This window comes from Rousettus aegyptiacus, unplaced genomic scaffold (assembly GCF_014176215.1).
Source record: "Rousettus aegyptiacus isolate mRouAeg1 unplaced genomic scaffold, mRouAeg1.p scaffold_m13_p_6, whole genome shotgun sequence".
NCBI lineage: Eukaryota > Metazoa > Chordata > Mammalia > Chiroptera > Pteropodidae > Rousettus > Rousettus aegyptiacus.
This window is the reverse complement of record NW_023416309.1, coordinates 98,102,378-98,119,044: the sequence shown is the minus strand read 5'-3', so window position 1 is coordinate 98,119,044 and position 16,667 is coordinate 98,102,378. Positions and strand designations below refer to the sequence as shown.

General features: G+C 41.5%; 1 protein-coding gene across 7 annotated transcripts in view; it reads right to left on the bottom strand.

Moving 5' to 3' along the window:
* The window catches only part of WIPF2 (WAS/WASL interacting protein family member 2), a 36,241-nt gene continuing 19,574 nt past the window's right edge, over positions 1-16,667 (bottom strand). For 5 of the 7 annotated variants that reach the window (XM_036222375.1, XM_016164714.2, XM_016164715.2 and 2 more), the window contains 7 exons: positions 16,325-16,456; positions 12,326-12,458; positions 11,511-11,627; positions 10,529-11,185; positions 5,667-5,873; positions 4,251-4,352; positions 1-4,031 (listed from right to left, as the gene is read on the bottom strand). In XM_036222375.1, the coding sequence (XP_036078268.1) occupies positions 3,991-4,031; positions 4,251-4,352; positions 5,667-5,873; positions 10,529-11,185; positions 11,511-11,627; positions 12,326-12,458; positions 16,325-16,387 (1,320 nt within the window). In that variant the 5' untranslated portion in view covers positions 16,388-16,456 and the 3' untranslated portion in view covers positions 1-3,990. The remainder of the gene's footprint in view (positions 4,032-4,250; positions 4,353-5,666; positions 5,874-10,528; positions 11,186-11,510; positions 11,628-12,325; positions 12,459-16,324; positions 16,457-16,667) is intronic. The other 2 variants (XM_016164711.2, XM_016164713.2) reach the window with 1 other exon arrangement.

Below are 16,667 nucleotides of genomic sequence, written 5' to 3'. Positions count from 1 at the left end.
TTTTCGTTTTTAAGCAAGGTTTAATTAAACTGCATAGCATCCAGAAGAAACAAATGTACCAAAGAATCCAACCTGAGACCATACTGTACAATTTAGATGCGGGGGGAATCAATGCTAATTGGGAGAGGGAGCACTCTAATCAGAATATAACTTCAAAATAAATCATACAATAAATTTTTCTTTTTTTAAAGAAACTGATCCACATGCGGACAGATGGACACACACATACACACTCACACTCTTCACTCACATGTCAGTCTTTTATTCAGTGTTGACTATGACTTCCATGCTGGTTGTCATGCAAAATGACAAAATTTAGGCATGAGAAAATAAACTTGGCCCCTCTGCCATCAGTGGAATGAGATTTACGACATTAGGGAACCCACTAAGATGTCAGAAACAATAGTAGAAAGGAGGAAACAGCAGTCATCAAGGAAGATTTTAATTGCTTCAAACAGGGAGAGAGGAAGAAAGCACGGAAATCTAACACAAGGCACAATGAACGTGGAGTTGAATGAAACCAAACCCTTCCTTCATTTAGACAGGTTATCCTTTTTTTGTGTTTTGAAGATGGTTGCAGTTTTGTTTCATTTTGCTTTAAAGAGATGAGTCTTGAAGGCAAAGTTGTAATGCCTTCCATTCCCTAAATTAGGGTGGCTTACAGAAAGCCACCCTGACTACACAGCCAGGGACTGAGATTTAATAGGGAAAGAAAGACTACAACTGGAATGTGAAGAATTTAATTTGCAGTTGATTGTAGGTTGGGTTTCCAGAAGGACAGACAGCTCAGTGTAGTGCCATCAAAGGGCCTCAGATGCTCTATACTCCACCCCCAGAGCTTCACAGAAGACCCTGGAGTCACACTTCTCCCCCACTCCCATAAGCACTCAGCCTACAGATTATTTCAAGTGATCAGGAGAATTAAAACATACCCCAACCCTGAGTTGCTCTGTAGCAAGTCTATTTACAATTTTTTCTCACCTCCCCCTGGAGGTAAATCTGGGTTTCAAGCTGGGAAGCCGTGGCGTGAGGGGATGCTCCCAGTGCAATGGCCAGTGGCTAGTCTCCTCGCCTTTGCTAGTTGGGAGGGGTGGGATGAATTTCTGGAGACAGCAGCTTCACAACCATTGGGTGGGGTAGCCCGAAGCGTTCTCACTCTGTGCGCACAGCTGTGAAGATGATGGGGTTCTGCTGCTAGAGGAAATCACCATGACAGAAAAATCCACACCTGGAATATCAAAGTACTTTTATCCAGGTCTGGTGACCAGAGAGGATGAGGGGAAGAGGGGCACCTAGCTCATTTAAAAATCTGGAGGCCACTGCCCTGCTTCCCAGAAAGGGCAGTAAGGAACAACTACAGTATTACGTTTTTCCCACCATAGAAAAACATCATAAAACCAAACCCACACGAGGGCTTTTAACACAGCTTCCTGATGCTAAGGTGGACAATGTCTCTTCCTTCTGGGAGGGGATAGGGGGTTAACGGGACTGGGCAACAGCCTCAACATGAGACCACCCAATCTCCCACTAGAGACGACATTCCCAGAAGCAAATAAAAAGAGCAGTTTAAAAGGTGAGACATTTTAGTGCTCTTGCAGCCAGCCCACCTTAAACCTATATTACAAGCTTTTTACAACATACAAAATAGATCAGTAACTATGAGGATCACATTCCCATTCTTCAATAGTAAATATACATGATAATAAATCTGTTAACAGAGGGACCAAACAATGTATAAGGCAAAGACGTTTAAATAAGTACTGTGTCACCAACATGCTCTGTAGAACAAACTCCATCTGACTAGATCTAGGCCCGGGCCTTTTTTCATGAGGCCAAGAAAATGAAAATACAAAACCCATGTGACACAGTCCAAATGCTGGGGAATATGAGAGCGGCAGGTCACAGAGGAGGAAGACATCAGCTCCAATGAAAAGCTGGGGTTTGGCTTTTACTTGTAATACTTATTTTGATGCTCCATATTTGAGTAAAGGGGGGGAAATATACTTTGATAACATTGTACAAAGGCAGCAACTCCCATTTCAAAAATAAATGGGAAGACTTCACAGTCCGAGTTCAGTAACTGGTCAGCATCTACCCTGGCACTCTGCTGCAGTATCCACTCCTGTACTCCCTCCGTTTCCCTCCACTAGTGTCCCCTCTCTCAGCTCTATTCCCTTCAGGATGCTGGGGACACTGCTGGGAGACAACTGCTAACAGATTTGAAAATAAGAATGATAAATAATGATTAGAAAAGGTTTGGTGACAGACCTGATCATGGTTTGTCCCAAGAGTCAATGTGGTCCAGGGGATAACAAAAAATAGCAGACCCCATACAAACAACCGAAGTTGAGCCTTCTCTCATCTAGACTTGGGTTTCACCTGGCACCATGCCCAGATCCTTAGTCTGTGATCCAAGAGATCAAAAGGTGGTTTAAGTCTGTGATATAGCTGGTGAAATTTTTTAACTGATTCCCCAACCATTTCATGGCCTGCCTGCTCTCACTCCAAGCTTTGAGCAGCCTCTGCACTTGGCAAGAGCAAACCAAACCATCTGTGTGTGGAGATCAGGAGCCCCATCTTGCTGTTGGAGAAGGGGAAGTCTCTTCCCATCATCCAGGCTCAGTTCCTACCTAGACTGGAAACCTCCATTTTCTCTGTGGTCTTTAACTAGGACCTGGAAGACGAAGAAACAACATATTGCTGGCTGCCAAGTTAGAACTGGGCTGAGGCACACCTCACCAAAGTCTTTGTGCTTCTTGGCACAGAGGAATCTTTGATTACCCCCATAAGCTTGCTCACCCTTCTCTACTCTGCTGTGTTAACCCCTATAGTCTTGGGAATGCAAAGGTGGCAGAGAAAAGAACAAGAAGAGTCTGTTCAGTCGGATGGGCTATGAACACTACAGTGAGTAAGCCTTAGTCTTCTGTAGCCCATAGAGCTAGTCCCTTCCATGGTCCCTTCTTTGTCATCGTGGAGCACTCATTGGGGGCTGAAGTTTCTGGACAGGACTGAAAGAGCCAGTGGCCTTCAGGACCAGTCAGAAAAGACTGAGGTGAACCAAGGTCAAGGTTAAAGTTAAGAACAAGGTCCAGACCCTATCTTCTTACCTCACACTGAAGTTTTTGGGGTTTGTGAATCCAGAAAAAATGAATGAAAGTGACTTTTCTCTTGAGGGCTGGGTGGTGGGGCAGAAAAAACATCCCTCAGCCTTAGCACCCTGAGGAAATAGGGCAGGGAGTCCCAGAGGACCCGAATGGCTCCTGTTCCCTTTGCTGCAGAGGAACTGACTAGCTCTAAAAGGCTCTTAGTTTACTTCGCTCTCTCTATTAGATGTTTAGTTTAACTGATTAGTATTTAGTGTTTATACCCAACTTATTCCTGGGGTGAGGGCATGGGGTGGGGTAAGAGTAAAACCAAAATATCCCTAAAAATAAAGCAGACCCATTTCTTGCCCCTTCTCTAAACCTGGCCTTTAAAACATATCACTTCTTTGCAAATTCCTTTCCTATTTCACTAAAAATGCTCCCCACCCTCACCCCACACCAAAGTCCCGGCCATGTCAGCCTCCTAAATGATGAAATATAATATACCCGCCAAGCTTCCCCCACAGTGGGTAGGAGGAGGTAAGAGTACCTTTCTCCACCCTGCCTCAACAATGAGTTAATTCATCACAACAAGGCACCCTTCCCCGAGAGGAAAACAGGAGACATGGACACTTTTTCCTCATCCTCATCTGGCTAGCAGAGCTTGCGAGAGGAGGGAAGGATGCAGGGTTTGAGACCCTACTATTAATATAAAGAGTCCAATCACCAAGTCCAGAGACGAGATGCATAGATGGAGGTGAGCGGGGAGGACACTTGGAGTCTAGAGGTTGGCTGCACTGGAGAAACATGTCAGGAACTCTCATGCAGGTTTCAGGGGAATGGAAGGGACCATCTGAGAAAAGAAGTGGGTCCATCCTTTTCCTGAGGAACAGGAACAAACCAGGCTTCACCTTTGAATGGGTGGCATAGGTGGTTCTCCACGGGCAGCTGAAAAAAATAACAATAAAAACGACAGACACAAGGTCACCCACAAGACCCTGAATAAACCAAATATTCCTGAAATGAGGGACAGGCTCTTTAAGCTAACCATTAAAATGTGGGGACTAGGTTTCATTGTTTTTAAAATAAGCAAATTTTAAGCTAAAAAAGGCACACCAATTCTACTTTCTATGCACTTATGGAAAAAGTTTCAAGACTACCCCTCACCTCTGTTTGTTTTGCTGGGATATACTCTCTGAAAGTGTTTATATTCTTCTGGAGCAGGAAAGTCTTCTACTGGATGGAAAGAATATTTTGACTCAAAATCATCTGCAAAAGGAACAGAATATTAATTCATATCACCCTTCCTTGTGCTCCCACATACCTGATCCTCCCCTTACTAGTCATCCATGCATTCTGATGAACTTGAGGGCCTGCCTTGCTCACTACACCACGGTGCCTGAGAATAGCAACAGCATCTCTCTATGTGCCTTGTATGCATAAAGGATGTCCTCATAGGCTCTTCACATAAAGAAATTAGTGTTTTGTTTTGTTTTTTAAGTCTTTCCACTAAAAATCAGGCATATAACAGGAAAGGAGCCCATCTGTTTGCATGGGAGAAGAAATATAGTTCTTTAACAGTCATCTTACAGACTAATACTGTGGAAAACCAACTGAAATGAATCTACGAATTGGTAGAAATTAACCTAAAATGGGAATATTTGTCGCCAATTAGTGAGAGATCAGATCGGATAATTCCCTTTTGGCCTAGGTTATCCTCATTAAGCTTTGCAATGCAGTAGAGACAGCCATCTCATCTCCCGCTTTCCATGGCCCCTCTACAAGAAAGCTCATATCTGGGTGTGGCTTGATCATATTCCAAAAGAGTCATCTTCAAAGCAAAAACCCTAGTCCACCTAATAGGAACTAGAGCAAGGACAGAGAAGAGTCAACCATTAGTGAAAACAGATTATTAGCGCTAAAATAAATTGTACAGATCTTTCTAGGAGTCCTCAGCAGAGGGTCTAATGATACCCTCTGTACAACCTTTGTCTGGGGTTCCATCCCAGACCTAAGGAATAAGAATCTCTTATGGGGCTTAAGATTCATGGATAATCTTGGGAAAATTAATCTGACACACTCTTTATCTAGCCAATCTCCTCATTTCATACATAAGGGAAGTGAGGCCCAGAGAAGTGAAGCAACTTCCTCAAAATAACACGGCTAGTTAGTGGCTTTGAATTACTAGATAAACGTTGTGTACAGTGTTTTATTTTTCAAGGGCCCAAAAGCTCTCCTTCCTAGGATGACACATACTTCCTATCTGAATAATCCTGAAAAGGATAAAGTCTCTGACTTAAAAGGTAACCAATACAAATAATGATCCTTGGGAAGCAACAGAGTGGCTTTAGAGGTAGCATAACACCAACTGATTTTACTTCGATCTGTCCCAACACAACCATGCCTATAATTTGCATAAGAAAAGGGATGTCCTTTGACAGTGCCTAGAAGTCTGAGGTATAAAGTTAGGAAACGAATTTGTTGTTAATGAAGGATATCAAGAGACCATTCCCATTCTACAATGGCCACTGGAATTAAGACATCACCACAGGAACGAGGAGACTAAAACTGCTAGCTACTCACCCAGGAAAGATCGGACAGTGGTAATGGAATCCCTGTGGCCGTTCCTCAGGGGTGGCGGAGGAGGAGGGGGTGGCCCAGCTGGTGTCCTTGAGGGTGGAGGTGGGGGCTTTCCTCTGCTCAGAGGTTCTGACCCATGTCGGTACGGTGGAGGGGGAGGGGGAGCATCCCTGGCACCATTTCGGATCATGGGTGGTGGAGGTGGGGGAGCTGCAATTAAAATCCAAAGCAGTTAGGTTTGGATGTAGAGGCTCTATGAGCCTCTGGGCATCATGTTAAATATCACATTCGCCCTCCTCTCATCCCTATTTCTTTAACAGCATTACTGTTCTTCCAGATGCCAAAGTTCGGAATACATGTATGACCCTTTTTCATTTCCCATGACAAGTCAGTCAAGAACTCTACCTGTTCTTGATGTTTTTTCCCCTGCTTTTCCATGTCTTCCTCCACAATTCTAATTCAAGGCTTCCTCATATTTAGCCTGTTCTACTGCAAAGAGCCTCCCAAAATGTTCTCCTTGCTTCTAATCTTTTACCCTGCCAATCCATTCTGCATACCACCAACTCACTAAACTCCCTAAAAATACTTGATCAAACTTTTTCAAGGGCTTTGCATTTCTTACATCATAAAGTTTCAAATCCTTAGCTTCCACTTTGATTGGGTTTCCTCCAATTATCCTCTTTTCTCACAAAGTAACCTACGCCATGTCAGTTAGCCTGATCTCACCTTCTCTTGATTCCCAGGCTGGGTTAGGTTCTCCTCTTCTGCACTCCCACTGTTGCCTCTGTATCTCTCTACCACTCTACTATATTGTACTATGATTATTCATTATATGTGCCTCTTCCCTAGTATACTGTATATTCTTTAAAGTCACAGCAGTGTCCATTCATCTGAGCTCCCACGCTCAGCCAAATGCACAGCACATGGTAGGTACTCAACCAACCTTCGCTGAATAAACTAAATTACGTATGCTTTGCTCTTGTGACTCTCCCACGATATTTGAAAATGCCATCCCTCTTCCCTTACTACCAAACCCTACCTATCCTTGAAGGTTCAACTCAAGTTCCATCTTATCAAGGCTTTCCCAAAGCAATCCACTCTATTCTGAGCCCCTCCTTCTTTCCTCGCCCAAAGCATTTATAGGCTATGCCACTTATTCTAGCACTTAGTAGCACAGACTAAAATGAACGATTTTCAAAATACATATAAGAATTCCATCTGTGGAAGTTACATATCTGCAATGATAGTCTCACTGCTCAAAAAAATTGGAAACATCTCTTTCGGAATTGGCTCCAAACCCAGTTTATCAGACAGATCCATAAATATTATTATATGATGGCCACGTCTCATTTCTGAGGCTGTATCAACAATAACAAAAATATTCCTAGCTACGTCTGATTCTACTTTTTAGTCATTCAAAAATAAAATTCAACCTTGAAAGACAAAAATTTGTCACCAAATAGAAGGTAACATCGAAAGCATCTTTGAAGAAATGGCAGCACCACTGGAATAGGTTCTAATGTGTTTAAATTACATTAATTACTTCTCTGCTTTGCATTAACAGTAATAGCAGCTATTATTGATTTGGTATCTATGTTCCAGGCTCTGTCTTGGGTGCATTACATGCATTAAATGTTTAAAAATTCTTGCAAAGAATGTGGTATTATCCTCATTTCACAAATGAGGAAACTGGGACACAGGTTATTTGTCTAAGGTCATAAATCTAATAGACCCAGCACATGTTTGCTCTTTCTACTATCCTCACACTGCTTTTCATAACTACTGCCAAGTATTATAATTATCTTACCTCCCCAACAAATTTATAACCTAGTGAGATGGAAGTGTGTCTTTTGGTACCTAGGCCATGTCCAATAAATAGCTGCTATCTAAATGGTACATGTAGAGACCACTCAGCTTAACAGACTGTTAACATTTAGACTACTTGGCTTAACACTGTTTTAGTAATATGAGCATATCTTACTGTTCCCCCTGAATTACTGTCACTTCTGTAGAGTGACCACAGTTAAGCATGGAAAAGTAATGGGATGATGTGGACAAGGGGTCCGGCACTGCGGGCCCAGGAAACATTAGTTTTCATTTTCCGTTAAGACACACACAGAACATCAACTTTCCTCCACTCTTTTCAAGGTCTAAGCATGGACAAGGGCCACTAGAGGCAATAATTAAAGGGAAATCTCTTTAATACCTCCCAGCAGATCTCGGAACCTTGTTTTCATTCCAACTCTGCCCAAACTGAAGCTCTTTCAGGTTGTCCTCAAAACATTTCCCTAAAATCCAGATTTCTCAGGGCCTCCAAAATTTGTTATCTACTCCTAGGTAAACCTGATTTTGAGGAAAGAACGATGAGACTCATTTTTAAAAAAGAAAAAACCTGTAAAAGTAATGTTTTACTCTGCAAAAGAAAATTCAGAAAACTCTATGGACCAATAATGTGGTATTTTTTTAGTCCCTGAGTACCCCAGAAGGCAAAAGACTCCATATTCCTTCACGTAGAAACAAAAGTACTTTATCACATAATATTGTCATAATATAAGTTAATAATAGAGATGTCTATGAACTACCTGGAAGTCCTTTGTAGAAAATTTCCCATATTCATCAGCATATTACAGTTTGTAAAGCGGTTTCATACATAATTTATTTACAACCACCTCTGAAAGTACTGTGAACATTAAACAGATGAAACAAACCAGAGAATCAGAGTGATCTCCCCAATGTCACACAACAAATATAAGCCAATACTCAAAAGATCTCTGACTAAAATATTTCAATATTTTTTCACTGTATCACTCTTAAGAACTGCTGCTCTGGTTACTGATATGGAAAGCAGGCAGAGACCTCAGCCAGGCCTCAGAGTTGCTGATGGCTAATGGACAGAACAAGTCTCATAACTTCGTATTTTTCTAAAGAAACTACAAAAAAAGAACTGAAAAATGGGAAGAAAGAATTCTGCAGACATTTAAAACTACTCAGTTCAATCCACAGAAACTGCTCAGAAAAAGAGAATTTTAAAAAAATTCCTAAGTTAAAAAAATTTTTTTAACCTAAATTCGTAGAATCGAAGGCCACCTTGGGACTATACCCTTATGACTAAAGCCAGGGAGACAGGGGGTCAGGAAGGTACCAGGTTGCTGTATGACTGACTGCCTTATCTTCAACTGCCAGCTCCTAGACTACAAATCTCCATGCACCTAACCAAGCAGCAGCACAGGTTAATGGGCTTTTTATACATGCTTCTTGGTGATGTAACTTCTTAATGATCTATACCTGTAGGGACTGACTATTTAAAATAAAAGCTCAAAAGCCATTTGTGGGGGATGTGGCTCAAAGTCCAATGATACAAGAGGACATGGGAGCCAAAATTCGTGAGCCTAAGAAGGCTCCAGAGAGCTGTCATGGTCTCCCTCACTCTCTTTCAGTCATACTATTCTGCGAAATGATTACACAACCTCGACTATCTCTTCTAGGGTTCCTTAATCCCCTCCTCACCCAGTTTAGAACCATGGACCACTGTTATACTCACTCCCTTAACATACACCGTTAACTCCCTTGCCCTATTCTCCCTTACAGTCAAATGTGCCTAAAAAATGCTAACCCTGGTTAAATATAACTCTGCCCCTAGTCAGTACCTGCAAATGCACAGCTGAACACATGCCAAGCTGATTAACTTCACTTTAAATAGATGACCCCTAATCATAAGGGGGTCTTTGGTGTTCCTGGTTATCCTAAGCCCACTTCCTTACTCCAATCACTCTCCCATGCTCCCAACATGACCATTTTATGCCCTTTTCTCGCCCTCCGAATCTTCCTTTCCTTCCCTCCCTTCATTGACAGCAGATGTCCTTGCTATTTCGCCAGGAGAAGCAAACTAGAAGGAACTTTCCACATGCTCCTACCACCGCAACCCCTACCCACTTGCTTCTAAGGCCTGTATGTTCTGCCTTCCCTCCTGTTACTATGGAAGAACTATCTGTGTTCTTCCCTAAGGCCAACTCCTTAGCTAAGGATCAGATTCCATTCCTTCTTACTTCCTTAAGGACATTACTCAGGCAATTTCTCCCTTTTCTACTGGATTATTCCAAGAGTAAACTAACAGATGCTAAAATATTTCCCATCTTGGGAGGGAAAAAAACCTAACCCTCAATCCCATATCCTCATCCAGCAACCATTCCATTTATCTGTACCCCCAACTCCCCTTTACAGAAAACTCCTTAAGGGATTTCTATATTGTTATCTCCAATTCCTCTCCTATTCCTGCATTTGTGAACCAAGCCCAATTAGACTTTCACCTTCACGGTACCTCCACCACTCCACTAAAACTACTCAAAAGGGTCCCCAAAAATGACTCCCATGTTGCTGAAACCAATGTCATTCTCAGGCTTCAACTTAACTAACCCAGCTGTAGCACTGGACACAATTCACCGCTCACTCAATCTTGGAGTTCTTCCATCACTCTCTTGATTTCCCTCCTTCCTTCCTCACTAGAGGCCCTTTCTTAGCTTCCTATCCCTCTTCTCTGCTTTATATTCCTCTAAAGCATTTGCATACTGTGTGTGTGTATATGTCTGTGTGTGTATATACATACACATATACATACATATACACATACATTTTCTTTTTTACTAATTTATTTTCTTGACTGTCCAGAACAGGAATTACTTATATTTTCTATTTACTGCTGTTTCCCTAACAATAGAGTCTGACACATAAAAAGGCATTCAATAAATCTGTTAAGTAAGTGAATTCTTATTTTCTTCAATCATTGACGTGGAGCCTCGGGGAGTGGAATGAAAAGATAAGCTCAACTCTCAATATGGTAGGAGAAATCGGTGCTCCCAGGCACTTACCTGCTCCCCGACTGGGAGGGTCTCGGGCTGGGGGCGGTGGCCTGTTACTCTGTAAAGAAGGAGAGGCTGAGGTGGGTGGAAGAGGTGCTAGGCCTCTGACAGGCCCTGGTGTCTTCCTATGCAAAGAATTGTGTCTCTGTGGCAGCTCAGGGGCTGACTCATTCGTGGGACTAGAGGGTCCATTGGGGACCCCTGGAGGCTGGCGGTAAGGCGGAGGAGGAGGAGCCAGAGACTGGCCACTTGGTCCCGTTCTGATATTCACAGGGGAAGGAGGTGGTTTGACTGAGGGTGGAGCAGGAGGTCCTTCTCGACCAGGGTGAAGCCTCTGTCCAGGTGTGGGTGGCAAGGGTTTCTCTCTGTTGTAGGCTGGGACTTTGTTGCTGTGCATAGGCAGAGGTGTAGGGGGTGCATTAGCACGCCGCCCTGGGGGTGGCGGAGGAGGGGCAGAGGAGCTGTGCTTCATGCCCGTACTGCTGGTGGTATTAGGCCGAGAGAGGTCCGGTAATGAAGGTCTCTGCATCCGGGGCAGCTCTGGGAGTGAAGCTCGGCTGCTGTCTGTATCATCTTGAGGGCGCCCGCCGGCTGCAGACACTGGAGGCCTTGGGGCAGCAGCTCGAGAACTAGGGATTTGAAGGGCTGGCTTACCAGCTAGGTTCTCTACAAATATACCAGACAGCACTGGGTCAATAGTTGGTCAGTTTCACCATTTCACCCAGCCTCATGAGTGCAACCTGCATAGCAGCAGGGCAAGTATTTGAATAAGACTGGGTTTTATCTGGCTCAGGGCCCATAATAATACTGATATAAGTTGAAAACATTTTTATTTAATGGCTTTGCTTTATTCTACTCTATAACATCTCTCCTGCTCCCATTCCTCTTTCCTTCCACCTCTACCGCACTCCTCAACCCCAGATAGACCACCTACAACCCATCAGAAACTAATGCGCTTGGGAAATAACCAAAGAAAGTACTTATCAGATACCTGAAACATCCTTCGCTCCCACAGGTCGGAGCTTCGGCACTCCTCCTTGGAAGAGACCTCCCTTGGGCTGCAGGGCAGCTGCTCCACAACCATAACCACCACTGCTTCCTTTGGGTTCTGGAAAGCAAACCATTAGGGCTTTCATTTCATATGCCCCAAGCTGGTGACCACCTCAATACTGAGGAGAAAGTCCTGCTCTATCTGGGTTCTAATTTGCAAACAATCATTGCTTTTATCTTTCCATTAAAAAAAAAGAAAAGAAAAAAAGAAAAGCTAGGCCTCTCTGCTCCACGGCTTCATATAAGGATGAAACTCTGCTGTGATGAAAGAAAAAGAATAAAAGGCCAATCTTCCCTTATTTAGATCAGAGGGACAACCGGGAGAAAGACAAGTTAAACAGAGTTATCTGAGCTCTCCTGTCATAGCCCCACATGGTAAGGGGCTCAAGGACCCAGATGTGCACAAGCTCTCCAGAGGCCTTTCAGAATGGACACTTGTGGCAATTACAAAATCATCTCTGGCTTCAGCTGAGTGGTTTTTCAAAACGTGGTGGTCTCCTCAGAGAATAGACAAGGATGTACCCTAACAAGCACTAGTGACAGCAGGAGATGGGAGCCTTAACCCTCAGAATGCTTCCCAAAGGTCAAAAAGAAGTTTCTCAGGTATTCACATGAACAGATGGGAAGACAGCTAAAGAACATCCCAGAACGAAAGTCTCCCACTCAAGACTTAACAATAAAAATGACAGCCCAGCCAGGTCTCCAAGTCAATCCTAGGATTCCAGTGGTTCACTAGGAAATGAAGCTGAGACTCACTCTCGAGGATGGGCGCACTCCGATCATTACTGTTGGTCACCTTCTTCAGTTTAGTCCCTTTGCAGATGTCCTGTAAGAGGGCACCTCGACCCCGCTGCTCATCTCTACTCAGCTTGGGATACTCTGTGTTTGCCTGGAAGAAGAGGGGAATGTAAGTTTACCCCAAATAATCTCATTTATCACACGTTTGAGATAAATGCCTTAAGTCAAATTGGATTCCATGAGATGCCTGTCTAACCTAATCAGATATCTGTGCCAAACAGCAGTATTCAGAAACTTCTGATAGAAGCCTAATATTTTACTAAGTACTTATGCACTAGGCTTGTGTGTTAGACGCTTTGCATATATCGTCAAGGCAAACATTTAGCAAGCCCCTGCTATGCCTCAGGTATTGTGCTAAGCACATTACTTTCATTATCTCATTTAAATCTTAAAATGTTCCTATAACTACAACAGGAGCGTAGATAAATGAAATAAAACAGAAAGTCCATAGGCAGGCCCAGATCTATATGAGAAATAATAAAAGTGTATTTCATCGGAAAGGATAGATTGTTAAATATAAGATGTTAGTAACAACTGGTAATTTTTGGAAAAAAATAATAGTTAAATACCTACCTCACAGCTTACTCTCAAACAAATTCTATCTGAATTATAAAATTTAAGTGTAAAAAATAAAACCATAGAAATACTATATGGAAAAATAGCTAAGGAAAAGACATTCTAAGCATGATAACTAAAATACAGGAAAAGATTGACTGTCTCGCATATTACAAATTATTTACTTAGAAATATAAGTAAAGAAGTATATGATATACTGGAAGGAAAAACGTTATGTGACAAATGTAATACGTGAGAAACACAAAAGTAGTGTCCTAAATTTATAAAGCATTAACATATAAAGATGACTTAGAAATTAATTCGAAATCAATAAAATAATAAGCAAAGGATATGAACAACACTGTGTAAAAGAAATCAAAGAGCCAACAAATATGAAAAAAAAATTCAACTACAGTTAAAGAAATAAAAGGTAAACATAGTACCATTATTTACATATGAAACCGGTAAAGGTTAAAATTATAACTAAAGAGACCTCTAGCTTCATGAAGGCAGTGACCATAGAGAGCAGTGTTGTACAGTGCCTGGCACACTGTAGATGTTCAAATATGTGCAGAATAAATAACTGCTCTATGGGGGTCATAAGGATTCAGGGAAACAGGAACTCCTTTGTATATCTGCAGTAAGATAAACTGGTATGCTCTAATTTATGTATTAAACACCATTTAAAAGTCTAGCACAAGAATTCTATTTCTAGGAATTAACTTTAAGAAAATAATTGAAGAAGTGCAAAAAGATGTTAATAATATAGCAAAAAATGACTTATAATAGCATAAAACTGAAAATAATCTGAAAGTTCAACCAGAAAGAACAATAACAACAATACAATGAAATGCCATTTAAGCTCTTAGATATGTAGAAATAAATCTTTTCATGGCAGTAAACGTTTGCCACAGTCGAGAAAAAAGTATTATAAAACGATAAATATAGCATGATTCCTGTTTTCTCTTCTATATAATAGGAGTAACAACAGAACCTACCCTCACAGGGTAGTTTTGAGAATAACAATTTTCAAGAGCTTAGCGCAATGCCACGTAAATGAGTAATAATTATTTATATTTATCTATATTTCCCAGTTTTCCTACAATAAAGATATAAAATATACAATATGTTAACAAAGGTTAATTACAGATACTTTAACATTTTCCATGTTTATTGGCATTCTCTAATTTTTAGTACAGTAAAAAAATGTTTAATGATATCACTAACCATTTAATGACATAACAAGCCATTCATGATGTATTAATGAGTAAGAAGAGCAGATGAGAAATCCGTATGTATATAAAGCACAAACTTGTTTTCTAAAAAGTATATTGATATAAAGGAAGGGAGGGGAAGGATATAAGAAAACTGTTATGAATGATTAGATTATGGGCAATTGCTCCTTTTAGCTTATCCACAGTTCATAAATGTATTGAACATATTACTTTTATAAAGAGAAAATTATTATTAAAATATTACTAAACACATTCAAAACTGAGCGTATTGTCTTCTCCACAAATGGCACCATCATTCTGCACTTGGGAAGGCATGGATACACTTGGGAGCTATTTACAGGAGAAAATTTTTCTTAAAATAGCACCATTCAATCTCCTAAACGAGAGTCTCCTTTCTCCTCTTCACTGTTTCTTCTGTCATCAAACTCTTAAGATGTTACTTTCAAAGTGTCTCTCATATCCACTATCCATCTTCATTGCCTTACTCCAGACTCTTGATTTTCAATTGCAAAGGCTTCTATCTCCAGTCTCGACTCCCAACTCACTGTCCACATTGTTAAGAGTGACCTTTCTAATACAAACCTAATCAGGTTACTCCTGCTCCTGAAAATACTTCAACACCTCCCCATCATTGTTGGGAGAAAAATCCAAAGCCCCAACCTACACTTCCTGCTTCACCTCCCACCATGCCCCCTTCTCAAACAATAATCTAAACTTCTGTGTGCTTTCTCACAAATCAGCGCCCTTCCACATTCTGCTTCTTCAATTTTAAGTGTCCTCCCCATCCTTCTTCTCTTTCTGGCTAAACCCTACTCATACTTTAAGACTAAGCTCAAGTTATCGCCTCCCCTCAAGAAGCCTCCTCTGATTGCCTCCTCTCCCTGCCCTTCTTTGTGTCCCCATTTATCTGTGCATAGCACGGAATTTTCCTGTTGACTTGTCTGTCTCAACCATTATGCTGGGAGCCCTAGAAAGCAGAAACTGTCTCATTTATGGTCAATGGTATTACAGATGATTTTTATTTGCTTCTTTTTACTTATCTGCATGCTTTCTCCCCTTTCTTTAATTATATAAATTAGTTCTTATTGTAGAATAGTCGAGCAATATATAACTACAGAGTACAGTTATGGGGATGTTCTAAATTGTATGCCTAGCCAAGTCCCTGACACATAGTAAGCTCCCAACAAAAGGCTACTGAGTGAATGCCAAAGACAGCACGATGCAGGGCAGTAATACAAGAGGTCACAGAGATCCAAGGATTTACTTTAGGTGCCAGAATCCCACTATAACCAGAGCGGCTGTGATTTTATCTACTTCACTTACTGGACTTCCACATGAAATTTCATACAAAAAAGGGATTCATACATATCCTCAAACAAAACATCTGAAAACCAGAAGTTATGGGGAAAAACAAGCTGGCAGACCTGAATTCTACTCCAAAATCAGAAATAAATTAGCTAGGCAAGTCATTTTTCCTCTTTATAGCACAATTTCTGATCTGTTAAACACCGTGCGCGCGCGCACACACACACACACACACAGTACACCACCTCTGGGCCATTCATTCTCTACAGTTATTTTTGCTTCTAAATTTTACAAAAACGTGAGAAAGCACCCAGGTTACTTCTTTCCCGCATGATACCAGATATCACAATCCAGATATAATAAAAGAGGCTGCCTCTATGGGTCAGAAGCTACAACTGTTTTTTAAAATCCCATTATCAAACCTTTAAGTTTTCTTACAAATACATTCCAGAAACTTCTTTCTTTCTTTCTGGGGTATAAGACTTGATATTTTAAAATGAACTGATTTGGAGAAGAGGAGATGAAATGATAGCAAGAAACAACCACCAGAAACTGCCATCCCTTTTCTCAAGAATGCCAGAGAAATGATGCAGACCTTTACAGAATAGGGAGGAAACACCAGTTCCTACTCTGATGCTATCTGTCCACATCTCCATTTAGACTTAATCAGGACAAGAAAACAAGATAAACCATTATAGACCTAAGGGGACATCTCAGGAACCAGAACTAGTTGATAAGGACAGATGTTATTTGTTTATTCTCCATCTTCCTGCACCATATGTCTTTGAGTATATCGTATACCTGGAAGCCCTATGTATCCATTAAAGTTTGAGATAGCCAGGTGGAAGGAAGGATTGCCTACCTGATTAAAAGTGGGAGGTGGAGGAGGACCAGGTGGGGGCGGAGGGGGAGGAGGAATTGGCATCCTTGCCCTGCGCGCAGTTGGCACTGCTCTCTCTCCGTTTTAATTTGCAGCTTTAGGTCACTCATATACCTGCAAATGAAACAGAAATTCATGAGAACTTTGCCATTAAAGACACTGAGTACCAGGGGACCAAGGGACTGGTATGACACCAGAAACTAAGCACCTCACTTCCTAGTTCGACTGCAATATAGTCCAAGGCTTGGAAAATTTTTTCTGTAAAGGCCAGATAATAAATATTTTAGGCTTTGTAGGCCACATACAGTCTCTGTGGCATATTACT